Here is a 15,933-nt window from a genome sequence, read left to right on the forward strand (position 1 = left end):
TATTCTTTAAAAAAAAAAAATTAGGACGGAGTCAGAATTTTCGTGCAAGGAGCCAAAAAAAAAAAAAAGAAACTAAAATCTATTTCATTTTCAAGGTTATATATAGCATGAATACCAACATGCACAGGTGAAAATAATTAAACCAATTCTAGTTATATAGTCTTATATTTTAACACTAGATAATTCAAAATAATGACACATTCATATTAAATCGATATTATGATCTATCTATATATTTGCTAGAGATGGACATCTTAAATCAGACTCATCATTCTTTCATATCTTCGATATAGATAAGAGAATATTTTATTGTAGAAGTTTGAAGAATCTCCCTACATTTTACTTTGTGATTTCATCATAACGATGCTCATATTTGAAGAGGCACGTGTAGTAGCTTTTGAGATGAGAAGAGTTAAGACGATACGAATTAATATATCAACACAAGTATAGTTCATTGATTATCATGTCATGCCCCACATTAGCCACAACTCATAAAGTGTTTGAAAATATTGAACATGAGAGTTATATTGAACTTCAAATTCTAAGAGCTATGATTGATTTTTTTTTTAAATCAACTCCTCTTTATCTGTAAAGTGAGCAAGATAGAATGTCTCCAAGTTTTTAAATATGCTCAACATTGAATGTCTTTTTGGATCTAATGTTGAGCTAAGAATAAGCCTTTTGTTTGATTCTGATTCTTTGAGAATCGCTTCTCTTATACACTTATTTTCAACAACATATTCTTTAAAAAAAAAAAAAAAAAAAAAAAAAAAGTCTTTTTCTCTATTTTTTAATCATATTATCAAAAGAGGCTATACAAAGTGAAGTGTTGACCTTGTGTGACTTTTTACTTTAACTGATTATCACGTGGCCTACCTTATATGTATAGGAATAACAAAAACTATTAAAAGTATAATTAAGAGGGATGAAACACAGATATAGAAAGATTGAATGTTGACTATTCTCTTAATGATAATGATCAAAATGGTAAATAGAAGTGAATATTGTTTGTGCATGACTAACACTATGTTGTGAAAAACAAAATTTAGGACAAGTTCATGTAACTTTTAAAAAGAAAAAGGCAGGTCTTTGTAAAAGTCATTTACTACGATTGGGTAAATTACTCTAAAAATAATCATTTTGTATTCCCTAAGGTTTGAACTACTTTTTTTTAATCTTAGTGCACATTGTCTAATCAAATGACTTTATTCTAAGTGCATCCCCGAACAAGTACACGATGAAGAAAAATCATAATTATCACATGATTTGCCTCTCAATGTTTAAAGTAGGTAAACGCCAAAAAAATAAAAAAATAAAAAAGAAGGGAAAAATTCTTTTTGCCTTTCTCTTCTTTTGATCTGTTATTACTTTAAGGAGGGATGTAAAGCATTTTTGTTTTATTCTTATGTGTTCAATTGAAATGCCTTTTAGTAGGGTATTTTATAAAAGTATCTAAAAAATAAATCAAAAGGCCAATTATTTATCGAATTGACTGGAAAATTCTCTCATCCAACATTTTGTCAAATAATATAAAAAAATTAACATACGTGCTCAAAGTATACATATACACAATACATAAAGTTCGTAAAGGAAAAGAAGTTGGGAGTCAAAAGAGGATAGCTTTGGTGCAGCTCCGTGTGGTCCCAACAAAAAGACCTTTTGCCATCTCCAATGAAAATAAGTCAAGCGATGGCTCGCCCCCCGGGCACTTCTCCACTGGCAAAGGATGGGCTATGTCAAACCTGACAGATCAGAGGTCGTGAGTTCGATTCATGGGGCTCTTGGAAGGCAAGGATTTATTCTTGGAAGGCAAAAGAAATCTTGGAAGGCAAGGTGCAACTTGGATTTGCTTGCTTGCCACTTTGGCAGATCAGATGGGGAGGGCTCGGATCCTGGCTAGTTGGAGGCACATCCCGCGATTAACTGGACTGTGTAAAGAGGGGCCGGATCACAGACCCAAGGATTAGTCAAGAATTGGACACCTTGTAAAAAAAAAAAAAAAAAAGAAAGTCATGCGATGGCTAAACCCGTTGAAGAGAACCAGCTTTGGCGAAAATGATGTAACAATTTTTAACATTACCCAAATTTGTTGAAATGTCTTCATGCAGAACTACGCACATGTAAAAAAAGCAAGGAGTACAATATTGAATAGAATATCGTTCACGTATCATAAATATATTGTGTAATCGTGTTAACAATAAGTTATATACTTAGCAATGAGTTACAATTTACTAGTAAGTAAGTAACTCATAGGCTTTTACATGTGTGACAATGGACAATTTCACATTTCTAGACTTAATGAACGCTGATATCAATGTGTGCATCAAGTCATTGACAGTAATTTGTATCATTTTCGGTTCATTGCTTAGTTAAGTAAGTTAGCAAAGTCAACCCCAAGTGCATATTTTTAGTTAATCTCTATGAATATGATCTGTTGATTTATCTTCTTTGCTCATCATCGGGAATTATGAGGTTCAATTTGTGGGTTAGTTGTCGCAAGGGTGTAGTTAACTGGTTTCGAATGAATCTCCGCGGCTCCGCCTTAAATACTAAATTTTTAACTACTAATGTGATCGAATTCAGGGGGCGATGCCAGCCCCAATCTAATTTCCTTTTTTATTTGAAAGTTTTTTGTGAAGTTTGCTCAGCCTAAGAGAGTATTTGGTGAGAATTTTGAAAATTGATTATTTGACTGTCAAAGATAAAAGTGGTTCCTACTGTGAGAGAAGAGAATTAAAAAATAACGTCTGAAATAGGGAAATGACAATCAAAAAATTGATTTTAATTGGCTTAAAATTATTACCAAACAAGCTCTGAATAACGTTTAGTTCAATCCTGACTCCGTCCAAGACTGTAATGTAATGCAATGACTCATCTTTTATTGACAAATGCGAAGATGTCATTATAAATGAAATGTCACTTGCAGTGTACTACTTTGATTGTCTTTCAATTTTTCATCATACCGAGAAATAAAGAAAGAAAGAAAGAAAATTTGGTTGAGAGAATTGATTGGGACAATAAAATGTGGACGACATATCTCCACGAATAGTTTTTCATAAAAGCCCAGATTTATTTATTTATGTATTTATTTATTATTATTATTACTATTTTATTTTATTTTTTATTTTTTATTTTTTTTAATGTGATTAGATACTGGTGGACGTTGTAACTTGGATATATTTGTTACATCAATCCTTTCTGATGAGGTCCAACATATGATGTGGTCCTCTTCTTAAAAACTATGGAAACTGAGTTCATTCACAGGATATTCTTATTTTTCTGAGCAATTAATACTGTTTGTCCACTCAAATGTCAACTGTCTCAAGAAAATGACTTGACCTTCATTTGCATTTACCTTCAATTGTAACAGATAAAAAATGCATTAGTAGATTAGTAGTAGGAGACAGTGTGGTCCAGATTAAATCTATATCATTCACCTCAAATGACTAAGGTTTCTGATTATTTTATAACTATGAGTAACCTTTGCTCAACTTCGATTTTAGTTTAAAGTTCACTTTCTTGTACTTTCTCTTTCGAATTGATGAAAATTACTTATTTAATGGTCATGTAATTATGTGTAGCATGCTAGTTAAGTACTATGCGGCATAAAAATTATTATAATAAAGAATATGTATTTAATATTTTAATCTAATGTTGATATAACCTTAATTTAATATTTTGTTTCTATGGATCCATAGAGCAATTGATCAAAAGATCAATTACAATCTGATTGTCAGCTAAGAAAATATCAAGAATAGGTGACAAAATTGTCTTCCCCTTATCTCCCAAGTCTAGGTGGATGAATTAAGTCAAAATAAGTGAATTCTATATTTTTACATTTAGTCCTTGTTTGAAAGTCACTTTTTACCTTTTTACCACGTTCATTTTTCATTACACAGGAAAAAAAAAATCGAAATTTTTTCCCTACTTTTCGCTAAACATTCTCCAACACAATCATTTTAAAATAATTATTTCCGCATAAGCACTTAAGTAGATTTAATTGGATCGTTTTATGCTTTTATCTAAATCAACATTTTAACATCATTGTTGTTATATAACATTATTCTTATCTCTACAAAAAAAAAAAAAAGATTTAACCCCAATATTGAGGGTTCCCACAGTCCCGTCCCTAGAGTGTCGTGAAGGAGGTAAATCGTGGAATATGCCTCAACAAACTAGGGAACAAGAACTTGTCTGTACACTGGTCCTCACAAAGAGTCCAATTTCATATCTTACACTGCGATTGTCAGCAAAGTTAAAACTATCACACTTCTATCTTTTGCATCATTGGGATGTTTCCGGGGAAACATTATTCTTATCTCTGTGCCAAGCTTTAAAAGTCCAAGCACTAATAGCGGCATTTGTGTACTTTGCGCCCTACCATATCACAGTGTTCCCCCACTGCAAATACGCCAGTGATGGACTCGTAGCGTCTCAATCAACCAATCAGACATCCCAAAATCAGTGTAGGCCATTTTGTAAATGGCCATGGACAAGCTCCAAATTTTAACTTTTAAATTATCTTTAAATATTTAATTAATTAATTTATTTTTAATGCTTTGATCCTCAATTAAAGATGGTTGGTTTGAGCCTTTGTTTTTTTTTTTTTCTTTTTTTTTACTAAGCTCTCGGATTGAGATGCAATTAGGCATTCAATTCAGCGTAATCAAAGTCGAAAAATCGGTTTTTCATGAGCTCCGTGTTGACTATTTTGACTAAATATTGGAGCATGACTTGTTATAATTTTCGTAATTGCCAAAAAAAAAAAAAAAAAAAAGATGATGAGAAATAAAAATGAAAAGTAAAGCTATTAAATTTAGAGAAAAAAAAACGATTATAGAATGTATTGCATAATTTGGCAGCAGATTTTGAAAAGTAATAAAATAAAAGATTTTTAGACTCTGCTTTTCACTTCTTTATTTATGTATGGTTAAAATATTAATTTTAACATTAGTTAATTAACTTATTTGCTTTTTATTTTGTAATTTTATAAATTTTAGATTTATATATTAAATATTTTTCATTATAAAATAACTTGAGTGAGCTTATTGTTTTCGAAAAATATTTGATAATATCCCACACTGCTATAAAAGTAAAATTACATTTACAGTATTATCAATAATAATATAAAAATCGTAAATGCCTATTTTCGTAATTGCATATGAGAATATCAATAAATCTCATTTGAATCATTTGACTTCAATTTAAATATCTATTAAATTGAAAAGATTATCTCAAATTTCGGATAAATTTCATAATAGCAAACTAAGAGTAGCAGCCATTGAGGTTTAATTTGTCTCATTTGAATCATTTGACTTCAATTTAACATTGAGCCCAAGTTTGATAGAGATTAAAATTTAGATTTTAATCAAATCAATGTCAAAAATTAATTTTAACTATATATTGTATGAGATTCACAACTTTTCAACTTCACATTTTACCAAATTTTATCAAAATCTACAAATAATCTTATTTTAATATGAGAATGTTTGGTTGAAAATAAGTATGACAAAAAGAAAGAAAGTAAGAATGGTTGTGAAACAAGGGAATTGGAGCCATGTCGTAACATATCTTCCATGCATTCAATACATGGAACACTTGAAACAAAATTGTAAAATGAAGATTAAGACGATATCTTTTGTTAAGTAATTTTTATAAATTTAGGTGGGGTAGGATTGGGATGAAGTGGTGAAATTCGAAATTAAAATTGAAGTTCATAGATGACTTGAAACTAAATTGAGACTTTAGTGTTCGAAATGAGATTTTATTGAAAATTTGGTGATCGTACATAAAATTTTACCTTAAGATGTCCAACATTATGAAATTAAGTTTTATTTTTCAATTTGAATTGATGTCCATTAATTTAAAGTGTGAAAAGTTTCTATGAGGACCATGAAATGATTTATGAAAATTTAGATGATTTGTATGATTGGAAATTGATAGTGTGCTTTAATAAAAGATTAAAGACCAATTCACTTATTTTGAAAAGTTGCAAATCAATTCACTACTGGATTAATAGGTTACGGACGACAAAGCAAAGGCTAAGGATTCCTCTTAAATACAAAAGTGCAGATAAGGATAAAGTGTCTCGAGTGAGCCCCCACATCCATATGAGTGTATGAATATCTTTATATATATAAAATTATGTACATCAAATACAACCAGCAGATGAGTCACACATGTTGTGGACCCAAAAGTTCACCAAATCATGTGGACCCATTTCTACCGTGAGATTGAACCATCCGTTACGCGCCTTGACTGCTTTAGTACACAAAAGATTTTGGGTTATTGAATTTGCACAGTAGCAGCTGGTCTACAGTGAGAAAATTATGTACATATACAAAAATCTGGAGAGAGATGAATGGCATTTATTGAAAACTCCGCAGTGGTGAGGACAGCAAACTTCGAATTATTCTTCTTCTGTGTTTCATAATCTCTTCAGTGCCTCTGTTAGACTCGCTTATAAATATATTTATCCCATTATCCTCTCTATACATACATATATGTATAGGTATATGCAGTTTCATGGCTGCACAGAGAGAGAGAGAGAGAGAGAGAGAGAGAGAGAGCACTAAAGTGAGAGCAGTGTAAGTAAAAAAAAAAGGTAAAAGGTCAGGCCTGCTTAAGCCTTTTACACGTGACAAAGGAAGCATTTGCATGCGTGTTGTATAAAAGATTCATCTTCATCATCATTTCTCTGCTTGAATCCACACACCATACACACACTTACTGTGTTTCATTTTATTTTTTATTCTGTTCATGATTAAAGCCCAGTTTCTTTGATTCTAAGATTCAACTCTCTGACTCTTTGTTAGTTATTGGTGAGTTCAAAGATAAAATCTTTGTAGAATCATTCCCTTTATTTTCTTGATGTGTCATTTTCTCTGAGTTTGTTTCTTCATTTTTGAGATATTGATTTCGAGTGAGTTTTTCAATGTATATTCTCTTTTAATTATCTTGCATATACTTTTTGATTGCTACTTTTGATTCTTCCTAGGCGTTTTTATTCTCTTTCTTCACACTTATTTATGCCCAGTTTCAACACACACATTATATGCATGTATGTATATATGTTTCATGTGTCTTATTACCATGGATTTATTCATTTTCCTGCAGCAAGATTTTGGTTTGGATTAGAAGAAGAAGAAGGAATGGTTTTGTCTTCTTGGTATATCTTATATTTGATTACACTTCTCCGTTATATATATGGCAATTATATATTTGCACATGTGGGTTTTTCCTTCAAGAATCTCTGGGTGTCTTCTTTTCCAAAATTCATATTCTGGACTTCAGCAGAATCATAAAAAAATCATCACCTACTCTAAATTTTGTAGCTTTTTACTCCATCTGAAGCCCAGAAGAGGGCGCGAATTTTTTACCGTATAAATGTTTTCTTAATGTCTTTGAGATTAAGAGCCTTTTATGGGTACCCAGAAGTTAGGTCAGAGAAATTTGATTTTTAAAAATATTTAACTATTTTGCACAGTTTTTTTTTTCCTGGGTTTGAAGGATATGCGTATCCTTTTGCTATTGCGTGTGAAATTTGTTGATGCATTATTTACGCTTTTCTATATATGTATGCATTTTTCAATTTGGGATATGTTGCTGAGTTGTGCTCTTTTCTACATTTCTAGAATTTTAGTACAAGGTAAATGCTTCAACAGCAGTGAACAAGGACTAGAAGGGAAAGAACAGTTTTCTTGTCCTATAATTTAAGGGAAGCAAATTCTATCATCATCATGCCTATGGGAAAAATGAAAGAGAGCTCAGAAAAGCACTTTGTGATTAAATCCCAGTTGCAAAACATCATGAACACCAAGAATGCTCAGAATGGTAAAGGTCCTCCAAGCCAAGAGCCTCAAAACCAGTCCTCACCTCCATCAAGAACTAGAGGAAGAAGAAGGGGACGAGGTGGCCGGAAATCGGATCAAGCTGACGCCTTTATGCGACCAAGTTCGAGACCTTGCACTGGGACAGATAGTCCGGTTATTGCAGAGGCGACTCAAGCTACTGTATCGGCTATGTCTAATGGGTTGGTTGGGAATGGAGGTAGCTTATGTAAAGCAGAAGTGTTTTTTCCTTCTTCAACCAAGTCTTTGAGTTTTGCACCCAGGCCAGGGTATGGGCAACTTGGGACAAGATGCATAGTGAAGGCTAACCATTTCTTTGCCGAGTTACCGGACAAGGATTTGATCCAGTATGATGTAAGTTCCTTTTCTTGATAGGTCCAATTCAACATATATTGAGGATACACTGAAGAAAAATAATTAATGTGACCAATTATGTGGCACAAACTTCTGGGGCCCTTATCAGTATATTTATGGTGCTGTCTTCCTCTTATAAATGCTGTTTCTTTGCAGGTGTCATTGATTAAGCTTCTGTTTTTACTTTGTTTCTTGCTTCTGCAGCATTGATTAGTCTTTATAGTTAGTCGTTAACATTGTTCTTATTGTTCCATATGGTTTGTATTACCCATCTGTGTCCTGTTTCTTACAGGTTATTATAATCCCTGAAGTGGTATCAAGAACGGTAAACAGAGCAATTATTGCAGAACTGGTGAAACTGTACAGAGAATCTGAGTTAGGGATGAGATTACCAGCTTATGATGGAAGGAGGAGTCTTTACACTGCTGGTGAGCTTCCATTTGCCAGGAAGGAATTCACCATCAAACTTATAGATGAAGAGGATGGAATCAATGGCCCCAAGTAAGAATTCTTATTGCTTATTACTGCCAAATCTGTCTTTTGTGATACCCACTTTCTCGATACTGAAATTAATACCACTACAATACTTGCTGGAAAACGCCGTCTAAAAAGAAATCCAGTGTTTTGCAGAAACTGATTTGTTGATTTGCTTCGGTTTGTTTATACATTTGTGAAAGCTGACTGAGCATACTTTCTACCTGTGGCAGGAGAGAGATGGAATATAAAGTTGTTATTAAGTTCGTCGCACGCGCAAACTTACATCATCTGGGGCAATTTCTTTCTGGTAAGTGTTCGGATGGTCCACAGGATGCACTCCAAATTCTCGACATTGTGTTGAGAGAGCTCTCAATGAAAAGGTATTAAACCGTGCTTGAAATGTCTGCAAACTAATAATATCAATTAATGACTTTTTCTGAATCATTGACTTGTGTGTTTCGTGTTCTCCTTTAAAAGGTACTGCCCTGTTGGAAGATCATTCTTTTCTTCTGACATCCGGAGACCTCACCCGCTTGGTAATGGCTTAGAGGCATGGTGTGGGTTCTACCAGAGCATAAGGCCTACTCAGATGGGCTTGTCACTTAATATTGGTAATTGAGCATCAAATTTGATTTCCAGTTGAAAATTCATCAGCTTCATCGTGAACCCTTACATTACATTCTTTATTTAAATGCATTATAGATATGACTTCAGCTGCATTTATTGAGGCTCTACCAGTTATAGAATTTGTTGCCCAGCTGCTAGGGAAAGATGTGTTATCAAGGATGTTGTCTGATGCCGACCGCATTAAGGTACTTGTCGTCATTTGATGTGAGATACACTAGAATGATTTCATGTTCATCTTTTCAATGTGAAGTTCTCCCTGAAATTTATTTCAGGTTAAAAAGGCCCTTAGAGGAGTGAAAGTTGAAGTGACTCACAGAGAAAATGTACGAAGAAAATATCGAGTTTCAGGCATTACTACTCAACCCACTCGAGAACTAGTGTAAGATTATTGTTCATTGCATAATGGGTTCCATTAATGATATTGATCGATATACTCTATCATATATTCCAAGGAAACTAATCCAACTACGCTCACTAAAAAAGTTAAATAGTAAGTGCTAATTGGGAGTCGTAATGCATTTAAAATAATTAGCCTTTTCAGTCGATCTCGGCTTACCATACATGTGTATGCCATTTTGTTTCTCTCGAGAGAAATATTTGTTAGTGTCAAACACATAGACACGAGTTTCTGGATGTCTTATTTTCCTTGTTTCTTCCTTCAACTTGAAATCATCCTTAAGTTGCTCTGTGTTGCTCATTTTCTAAATAGATAATTCTACATATACATTATGATATCCATAAGGGTGTTCATAATGTACACGTGGAATTCCATGATTGGAGGATTGAAAAAATTGTTTCTCAACTCTCCAATAATGTATGTCACTTGTACATTGTGGATACCATAATGTACATGTAGTATAACCTTTTCCAAAAAGATGGTTGATTGAGTGAATAACCTAGTGGTCCTATGTCCAGGTTTCCTGTTGATGAACACTCAAATATGAAGTCAGTGGTTGAATATTTTCAAGAAATGTATGGCTTTACAATTCAATATAGTCATCTGCCTTGCCTTCAAGTTGGAAACCTGAAGAAGGCTAACTATTTACCAATGGAGGTAAGAAATAGTATATGACAGGGATTTTAGAGTGTTTTTCTTCTCTTTCGATCTCCTATTTATTGTCTTAATGCAATTCATTCCCTAGGCCTGCAAAATTGTTGAGGGGCAAAGGTATACAAAAAGGTTGAGTGAAAAACAAATTACTTCTCTTCTTAAGTTTACGTGCCAGCGACCCCGAGATCGAGAGAATGATATTCTGCAGGTATCTGATGATACTATCTAATTTCAATTGCATTCAATCTCGTATGGACTAGTAAAATTCATTTTCTTGAAAATTTGCATCATGAAATATTCTGTTGCTAAGAACTTGAGTATGAAAAAGATATTAATATTTCTATCCATCCCACCATCTTCAGTAAAATGCTATAAGAGTGGAAATTACTAGTTCCTTCTCTCGTACTACTTACAATCAATGAAACATGGCACACAATATCCTTAGGTCCTTCGATGGTCAATGTTGAAATACAGGTACTAAAATTTGTGTAAGTTGAGTGTGCACCTTAAATTGCATATCAGTTCCTTTGCTTATCTAAGACTATCAGTATGTCTTAGGAGAATCAGATCTTCTATTAGTCAAGTAATTGAACGTCTAAATTATATGCCTAAATTTTCGTGAGGAGGCCTTTATGATATTTCAAATTTGTAAACTATTCTTTGAAGTAGTCATCTTTGATTTTTCATTTAACTTGAATGCAGACTGTTCAACACAATGCATATGAGCATGATTCATACGCAAAGGAGTTTGGAATCAAAATCAATGAAAACCTAGCTTCCATGGAGGCAAGAGTTCTGCCAGCTCCTTGGGTAATTCTTCGCAAAAAATTTATTTGTTACTTGAAATATTGTTCATCCATATTTCCTTAAACTGCATTTCATGTATGCAGTTGAAGTATCATGAGACAGGGAAAGAAAAAGTTTGTTTGCCTCAAGTTGGGCAGTGGAATATGATGAACAAGGTTGCTTTCCTTGTATATGTCAAATTTACAGTACTTTTCCTTTTTTTCCTCGGGGAAATGAAAATGCCAATACCTATTTCTCAACTAGTTTTTGAATCTGACTTGTGATTTTCACGTGCACAGAAAATGATCAATGGGATGACTGTTAGCCGTTGGGCATGTATCAACTTTTCACGCAGTGTCCAAGAAAGTGTCGCTCGTGGGTTTTGCAATGAACTGGTTCAGATGTGTCAAGTATCTGGCATGGTAGAAATTCCTTCTTTTCTCTACGTTTTATCTTTCTTTTGCGTGCATATGTTTGTATATTGTATTTTCATTATCTAATTTCCTATCGTCTTTAAGGAATTCAATCCGGAACCTGTCATTCCAATCTACCCAGCAAGGCCTGAGCAAGTAGAGAAAGCTTTGAAGCAGGTTTATCATGCATGTATGAACAAACTAAAAGGAAAAGAATTGGATCTTGTGTTAGCCATTTTGCCTGACAATAACGGGTCCTTGTATGGTATGCTGCACAAACACGAAATTGGGTTTTCAGGTTTAGTTACAAAAACCATCAATTTTTGTGAATTAACATTTGCTTATATCTGATTCTCTGGTAATAGGTGATCTGAAGCGAATATGTGAAACTGATCTTGGCTTGATATCACAATGCTGTCTTGCAAAATATGTCTTCAAGATTAGCAAGCAATATTTGTCTAATGTGTCCTTGAAGATAAATGTCAAGGTACAACTGATTGTTATAATCATTCATGGCATGCGTTTTGATTTTACAGAATTTTTTTGACAGTTCACTAGCATTTTATCTCATTTGAATCACAGACAGCAGTTTAGTCATTCTAACACCTACTTGTTTTACATCTAAGTACTAGATTCTCACTTCTGAATTTGTATATGTTGAGCAGATGGGCGGCAGAAACACTGTTCTCTTGGATGCCATAAGCTGTAGAATACCATTGGTTAGTGATATACCCACTATCATATTCGGGGCAGATGTGACTCATCCGGAGAATGGGGAGGACTCCAGCCCATCAGTAGCTGCTGTAAAGTTCCTTCACTGAAAATTTCTCATTGGATCATCTTTTTAAGACCATATCATGTCAGGTTGTATAAAAAATTTTGTTCTAAACATCAGGTTGTAGCTTCTCAAGATTGGCCAGAGGTCACTAAATATGCAGGACTGGTTTGTGCTCAAGCTCATAGACAAGAACTCATACAAGATTTATACAAGTCATGGCATGACCCTATCCGTGGAACAGTTAGTGGTGGCATGATCCGGTATGAAAATTTGCTAAGTCTCACATTTTGCTAGCTTAAATATACTTCACAATTTTCTTCTCTTTCATTTATTTTATTTTTCGTATTTTACCTTTAATGGGGAATTGTGGTATTACTTCTGTATTTATAGTTTGTATACCTCCGTGTGTGTGTGTGTGCAGGGATCTTTTGGTTTCTTTCAGAAAGGCAACTGGGCAAAAGCCACAGAGGATAATATTTTACAGGTGAATACAACTCTCTTAATGACTATTTCGGTTGAAAGCAATATTATACACGAACATGCATCCAAACGAAACAAACGCTACTACCTTTTGTTATAAAATTCTGTTATAAATTAATCTCGGCCATTGAAGTCCAAATCCAGGATCAAAATGATTAAACATATTTGGCCGCTGATTCCAAGTCATCTTTCCTTTCAACAAGTATATGTGAACATTGCTATCTATTTTCTCTCGCACGTTTTTAACTGGATGCATGCATGAGCAAGTTCAAAGCCTGTATATTTTTAACTGAGCAGGGACGGTGTGAGTGAAGGGCAATTTTATCAAGTCCTTTTGTTTGAGTTGGATGCAATCCGCAAGGTTAGTGATAATTCGTCTGTCTTATTTTCTCCTCTGTAAGTTTCTCACAGTATAAAACATGCCAGAATCAAGTCTATGTATTTTGTGTAACGAGCCCTAAACTTTATTCAGGCATGTGCCTCTTTAGAACCAAACTATCAACCACCAGTGACTTTTATTGTGGTACAAAAACGACATCACACAAGACTGTTTGCAAACAATCATAGGGACAAGAGCAGCACCGACAAGAGCGGAAACATATTACCTGGTAACTAGTAATTAATGCAAAACATATCTTTGCTTGTTGAATACTAAATACTAGGAACTTTTAGCTTGTATTACGTTTCCATGTTTCATGATGTATCTTGTTTTAACAGGCACGGTGGTTGATTCTAAAATCTGTCATCCAACGGAATTTGACTTTTATCTCTGCAGCCATGCTGGAATTCAGGTAAAAACACTGTTATCTATTGTGAGGTATTAATATGGAATAGCAATAATAAATTCTCTTGCATTTATAACTGGGAAGGTGACAAATCATCATTTCCATCACAGAAGAAGATTTGATTTATTTTTCTTTATTTGGTTCCAAATGCATGAGTTATCAATACCATATATTATACTTAAAACAATATATAAGACCTTTCTGCCTAGTGCAGCTCGCTCAATTGTGTTTGATGAACCAACCTACCTGCAAAGAAGATGAACTTGTATTCTCTATTTGGCTCTTCATGCATATGTAGCAAGAACTTGTACCTTATTAATATTTATCCCACCTCTCATTCTTCAAAGCCCCTCCACTGATGCTCACTGATCCGTGACTTTTTTTTCTTCCTTCAGAACCCATCAAATATCTGAGACCTCCACCACTTGTTCTTCATCAGCACCGACTACGTTCCTCCAGGCACCACTTCTCCCATCTATTGATTCCCTCCAAAGTCATGCACCAAATTCATAGGCATAATTTGATGACAGTCAAAACAGATATTTACACAAAAAATTTCAGTAGCTGAGTTTCTTTCCTTCTAGGATTGAGCCTCAGAGAAGAAGTTAAATATGATTTCCCTCTGCCTGTGACTGTCATACCAAACTCTTAGAACCACTGGATATAAGTTTATCATCATTTATATTTGAATGACAAACCAAGGTTATGGTGAAAAGTTTCACCTTCACGCTGCTCTTATATTTAGATGCCAAGAACAATACTATTCTTTTGACAAATCAACTGATGCCTACCTCCTCTCAGCTTAGAATATCGTTCACTTATTTGTCTTCTTTACACAGTTGCGCATGTGGCTTGGGAGAAACTTTTGCATGGTTTTATACTCCTTTTCATGTTATAGTTTCCAAACTCTTGTGATAATTTCATTACTGGAAGTAGGTTTGAGAAAATACTGGAGTTGGTGAAACTAAGCCGAAGATTGAGCATGTGCCGTTTCTAATTTCATCCTGAATTGTTTTAATCAGTAGTAAGATTTTTAAAACTTCTAAGTTAATATTAATTTCACTATTCCTTTATACCCAGGGAACTAGTCGTCCGGCTCATTACCATGTTCTTTGGGATGAGAACAATTTTACCGCCGATGGAATTCAGTCACTAACGAACAATCTCTGCTATACATATGCAAGATGCACCCGGTCTGTCTCTGTGGGTAAGTTGCCTCTTTGAATTGATTGGGCCATAGCTTTCCCTGCATTGCCATGGATGATATTGGTCCATGAATTATATGATTGATCATGTTCTAGTTTACCATATAAGAAATTATGAAAGACAAGGTCAGTCATATGATTTTTCATCAAACTGACCCATGATCTATTGTTTTTTGCAGTTCCTCCTGCATATTATGCACATTTAGCTGCATTTCGAGCCAGATTCTACATGGAACCCGATGCTCAGGACAATGGCTGTGGTGCCGATTCAGGTGGCAAGACTACTCGAGCAGCTGGAGAGTCGGGGGTGCGACCTTTGCCGGCCCTAAAAGAAAATGTAAAAAGAGTAATGTTTTATTGTTAGAAAGAGAGTATTAGAAATTGCAAGTAGGGTTCAGAACAAGGCTTCCGTATACATGCAGAACCTTGTTTGTATATGTATGATTAGATGATACATGGTTTTGGCTTTTGAACTGATCGCTAGTGTAAAGGGTAGCTCGCATTAGTCTAATATTAGTACAAAGCTTTTTATTAAGAGTAATGTTATTCATTAGCAAGTTCAATATGGCAATATTGTCAACGTCACAATATCCAATAAAGTTAGAATTTATTTTTATTAATTATATAATGTGAGAGTAGCTTGATCGTCACACTGCACGGTGATCATGTGTTAAAGAATAATAATTTTTTTCTTATACTCTTGATTAGAATTTTCTTTTTTTAATTAGGATGTTGCGAGCGAGCTATTCAGTTCGACCCATGTAACATTCCTAATTCAACTCGAAATCGAGTTTCTTTTTTTACCTTAATAAAACAAAATATACATGAGTTGAAATTTGCTCAAATATTCAATCTTAAGTAATTTAAGATTCTGAATTAACATTTAAAATACACTTTTTGACATATTCTAGAATTGGTGCTCAAGTCCAAGAATGTCACATCTACTATCTTTTCTTATATTGATAAACACATAAAATACCGTGATGATTTCAAGTCAAGGGATTAATTTGATAAACATCATTTAGAAATAATCCACTTACATTGACGTTGTCGTCATCCATGTGAAATCTCTATAGAAGATCTCCAATAAATTCTTCAACTGACAAACATTTGCATATTTACTTGAG

The 15,933-nt window shown here is 33.9% G+C and overlaps 1 protein-coding gene across 3 annotated transcripts; it reads left to right on the plus strand.

Moving 5' to 3' along the window:
- The first annotated feature begins 6,333 nt into the window (after positions 1 to 6,333).
- LOC111403097 (protein argonaute 10-like) lies at positions 6,334 to 15,356 on the plus strand. Of its 3 annotated transcripts, none has more exons than XM_023031473.1 (22): positions 6,334 to 6,388; positions 7,635 to 8,204; positions 8,497 to 8,705; positions 8,912 to 9,061; positions 9,159 to 9,292; positions 9,384 to 9,493; positions 9,581 to 9,687; positions 10,224 to 10,362; positions 10,451 to 10,567; positions 11,062 to 11,169; positions 11,250 to 11,321; positions 11,445 to 11,567; positions 11,664 to 11,823; positions 11,924 to 12,045; positions 12,224 to 12,361; positions 12,454 to 12,596; positions 12,758 to 12,820; positions 13,114 to 13,177; positions 13,289 to 13,424; positions 13,534 to 13,607; positions 14,682 to 14,808; positions 14,986 to 15,356. In XM_023031473.1, the coding sequence occupies exons 2-22, from the start codon at positions 7,740 to 7,742 to the stop codon at positions 15,168 to 15,170; spliced, it is 2,946 nt and encodes a 981-aa protein (XP_022887241.1). In that variant the 5' UTR covers positions 6,334 to 6,388; positions 7,635 to 7,739; the 3' UTR covers positions 15,171 to 15,356. The 3 variants fall into 3 exon arrangements, with proteins under 3 accessions (XP_022887241.1, XP_022887240.1, XP_022887239.1); XM_023031472.1 differs by lacking the exon at positions 6,334 to 6,388 and adding an exon at positions 6,645 to 6,821; XM_023031471.1 differs by lacking the exon at positions 6,334 to 6,388 and adding an exon at positions 7,056 to 7,168.
- The last annotated feature ends 577 nt before the right edge of the window (positions 15,357 to 15,933 follow it).

This window comes from Olea europaea, chromosome 11, assembly GCF_002742605.1.
Source record: "Olea europaea var. sylvestris chromosome 11, O_europaea_v1, whole genome shotgun sequence".
Classification (NCBI taxonomy): Eukaryota; Viridiplantae; Streptophyta; class Magnoliopsida; order Lamiales; family Oleaceae; genus Olea; species Olea europaea.

Excerpts from the sequence above, each read along its gene's own strand:
- LOC111403097 (XM_023031473.1), top strand. The coding sequence starts at position 7,740 with ATGCCTATGGGAAAAATGAAAGAGAGCTCAGAAAAGCACTTTGTGATT. Across the intron at positions 10,363-10,450 it reads CTAACTATTTACCAATGGAG|GCCTGCAAAATTGTTGAGGG; the intron begins GTAAGAAATAGT and ends TTCATTCCCTAG. Across the intron at positions 11,322-11,444 it reads AGTGGAATATGATGAACAAG|AAAATGATCAATGGGATGAC; the intron begins GTTGCTTTCCTT and ends TCACGTGCACAG.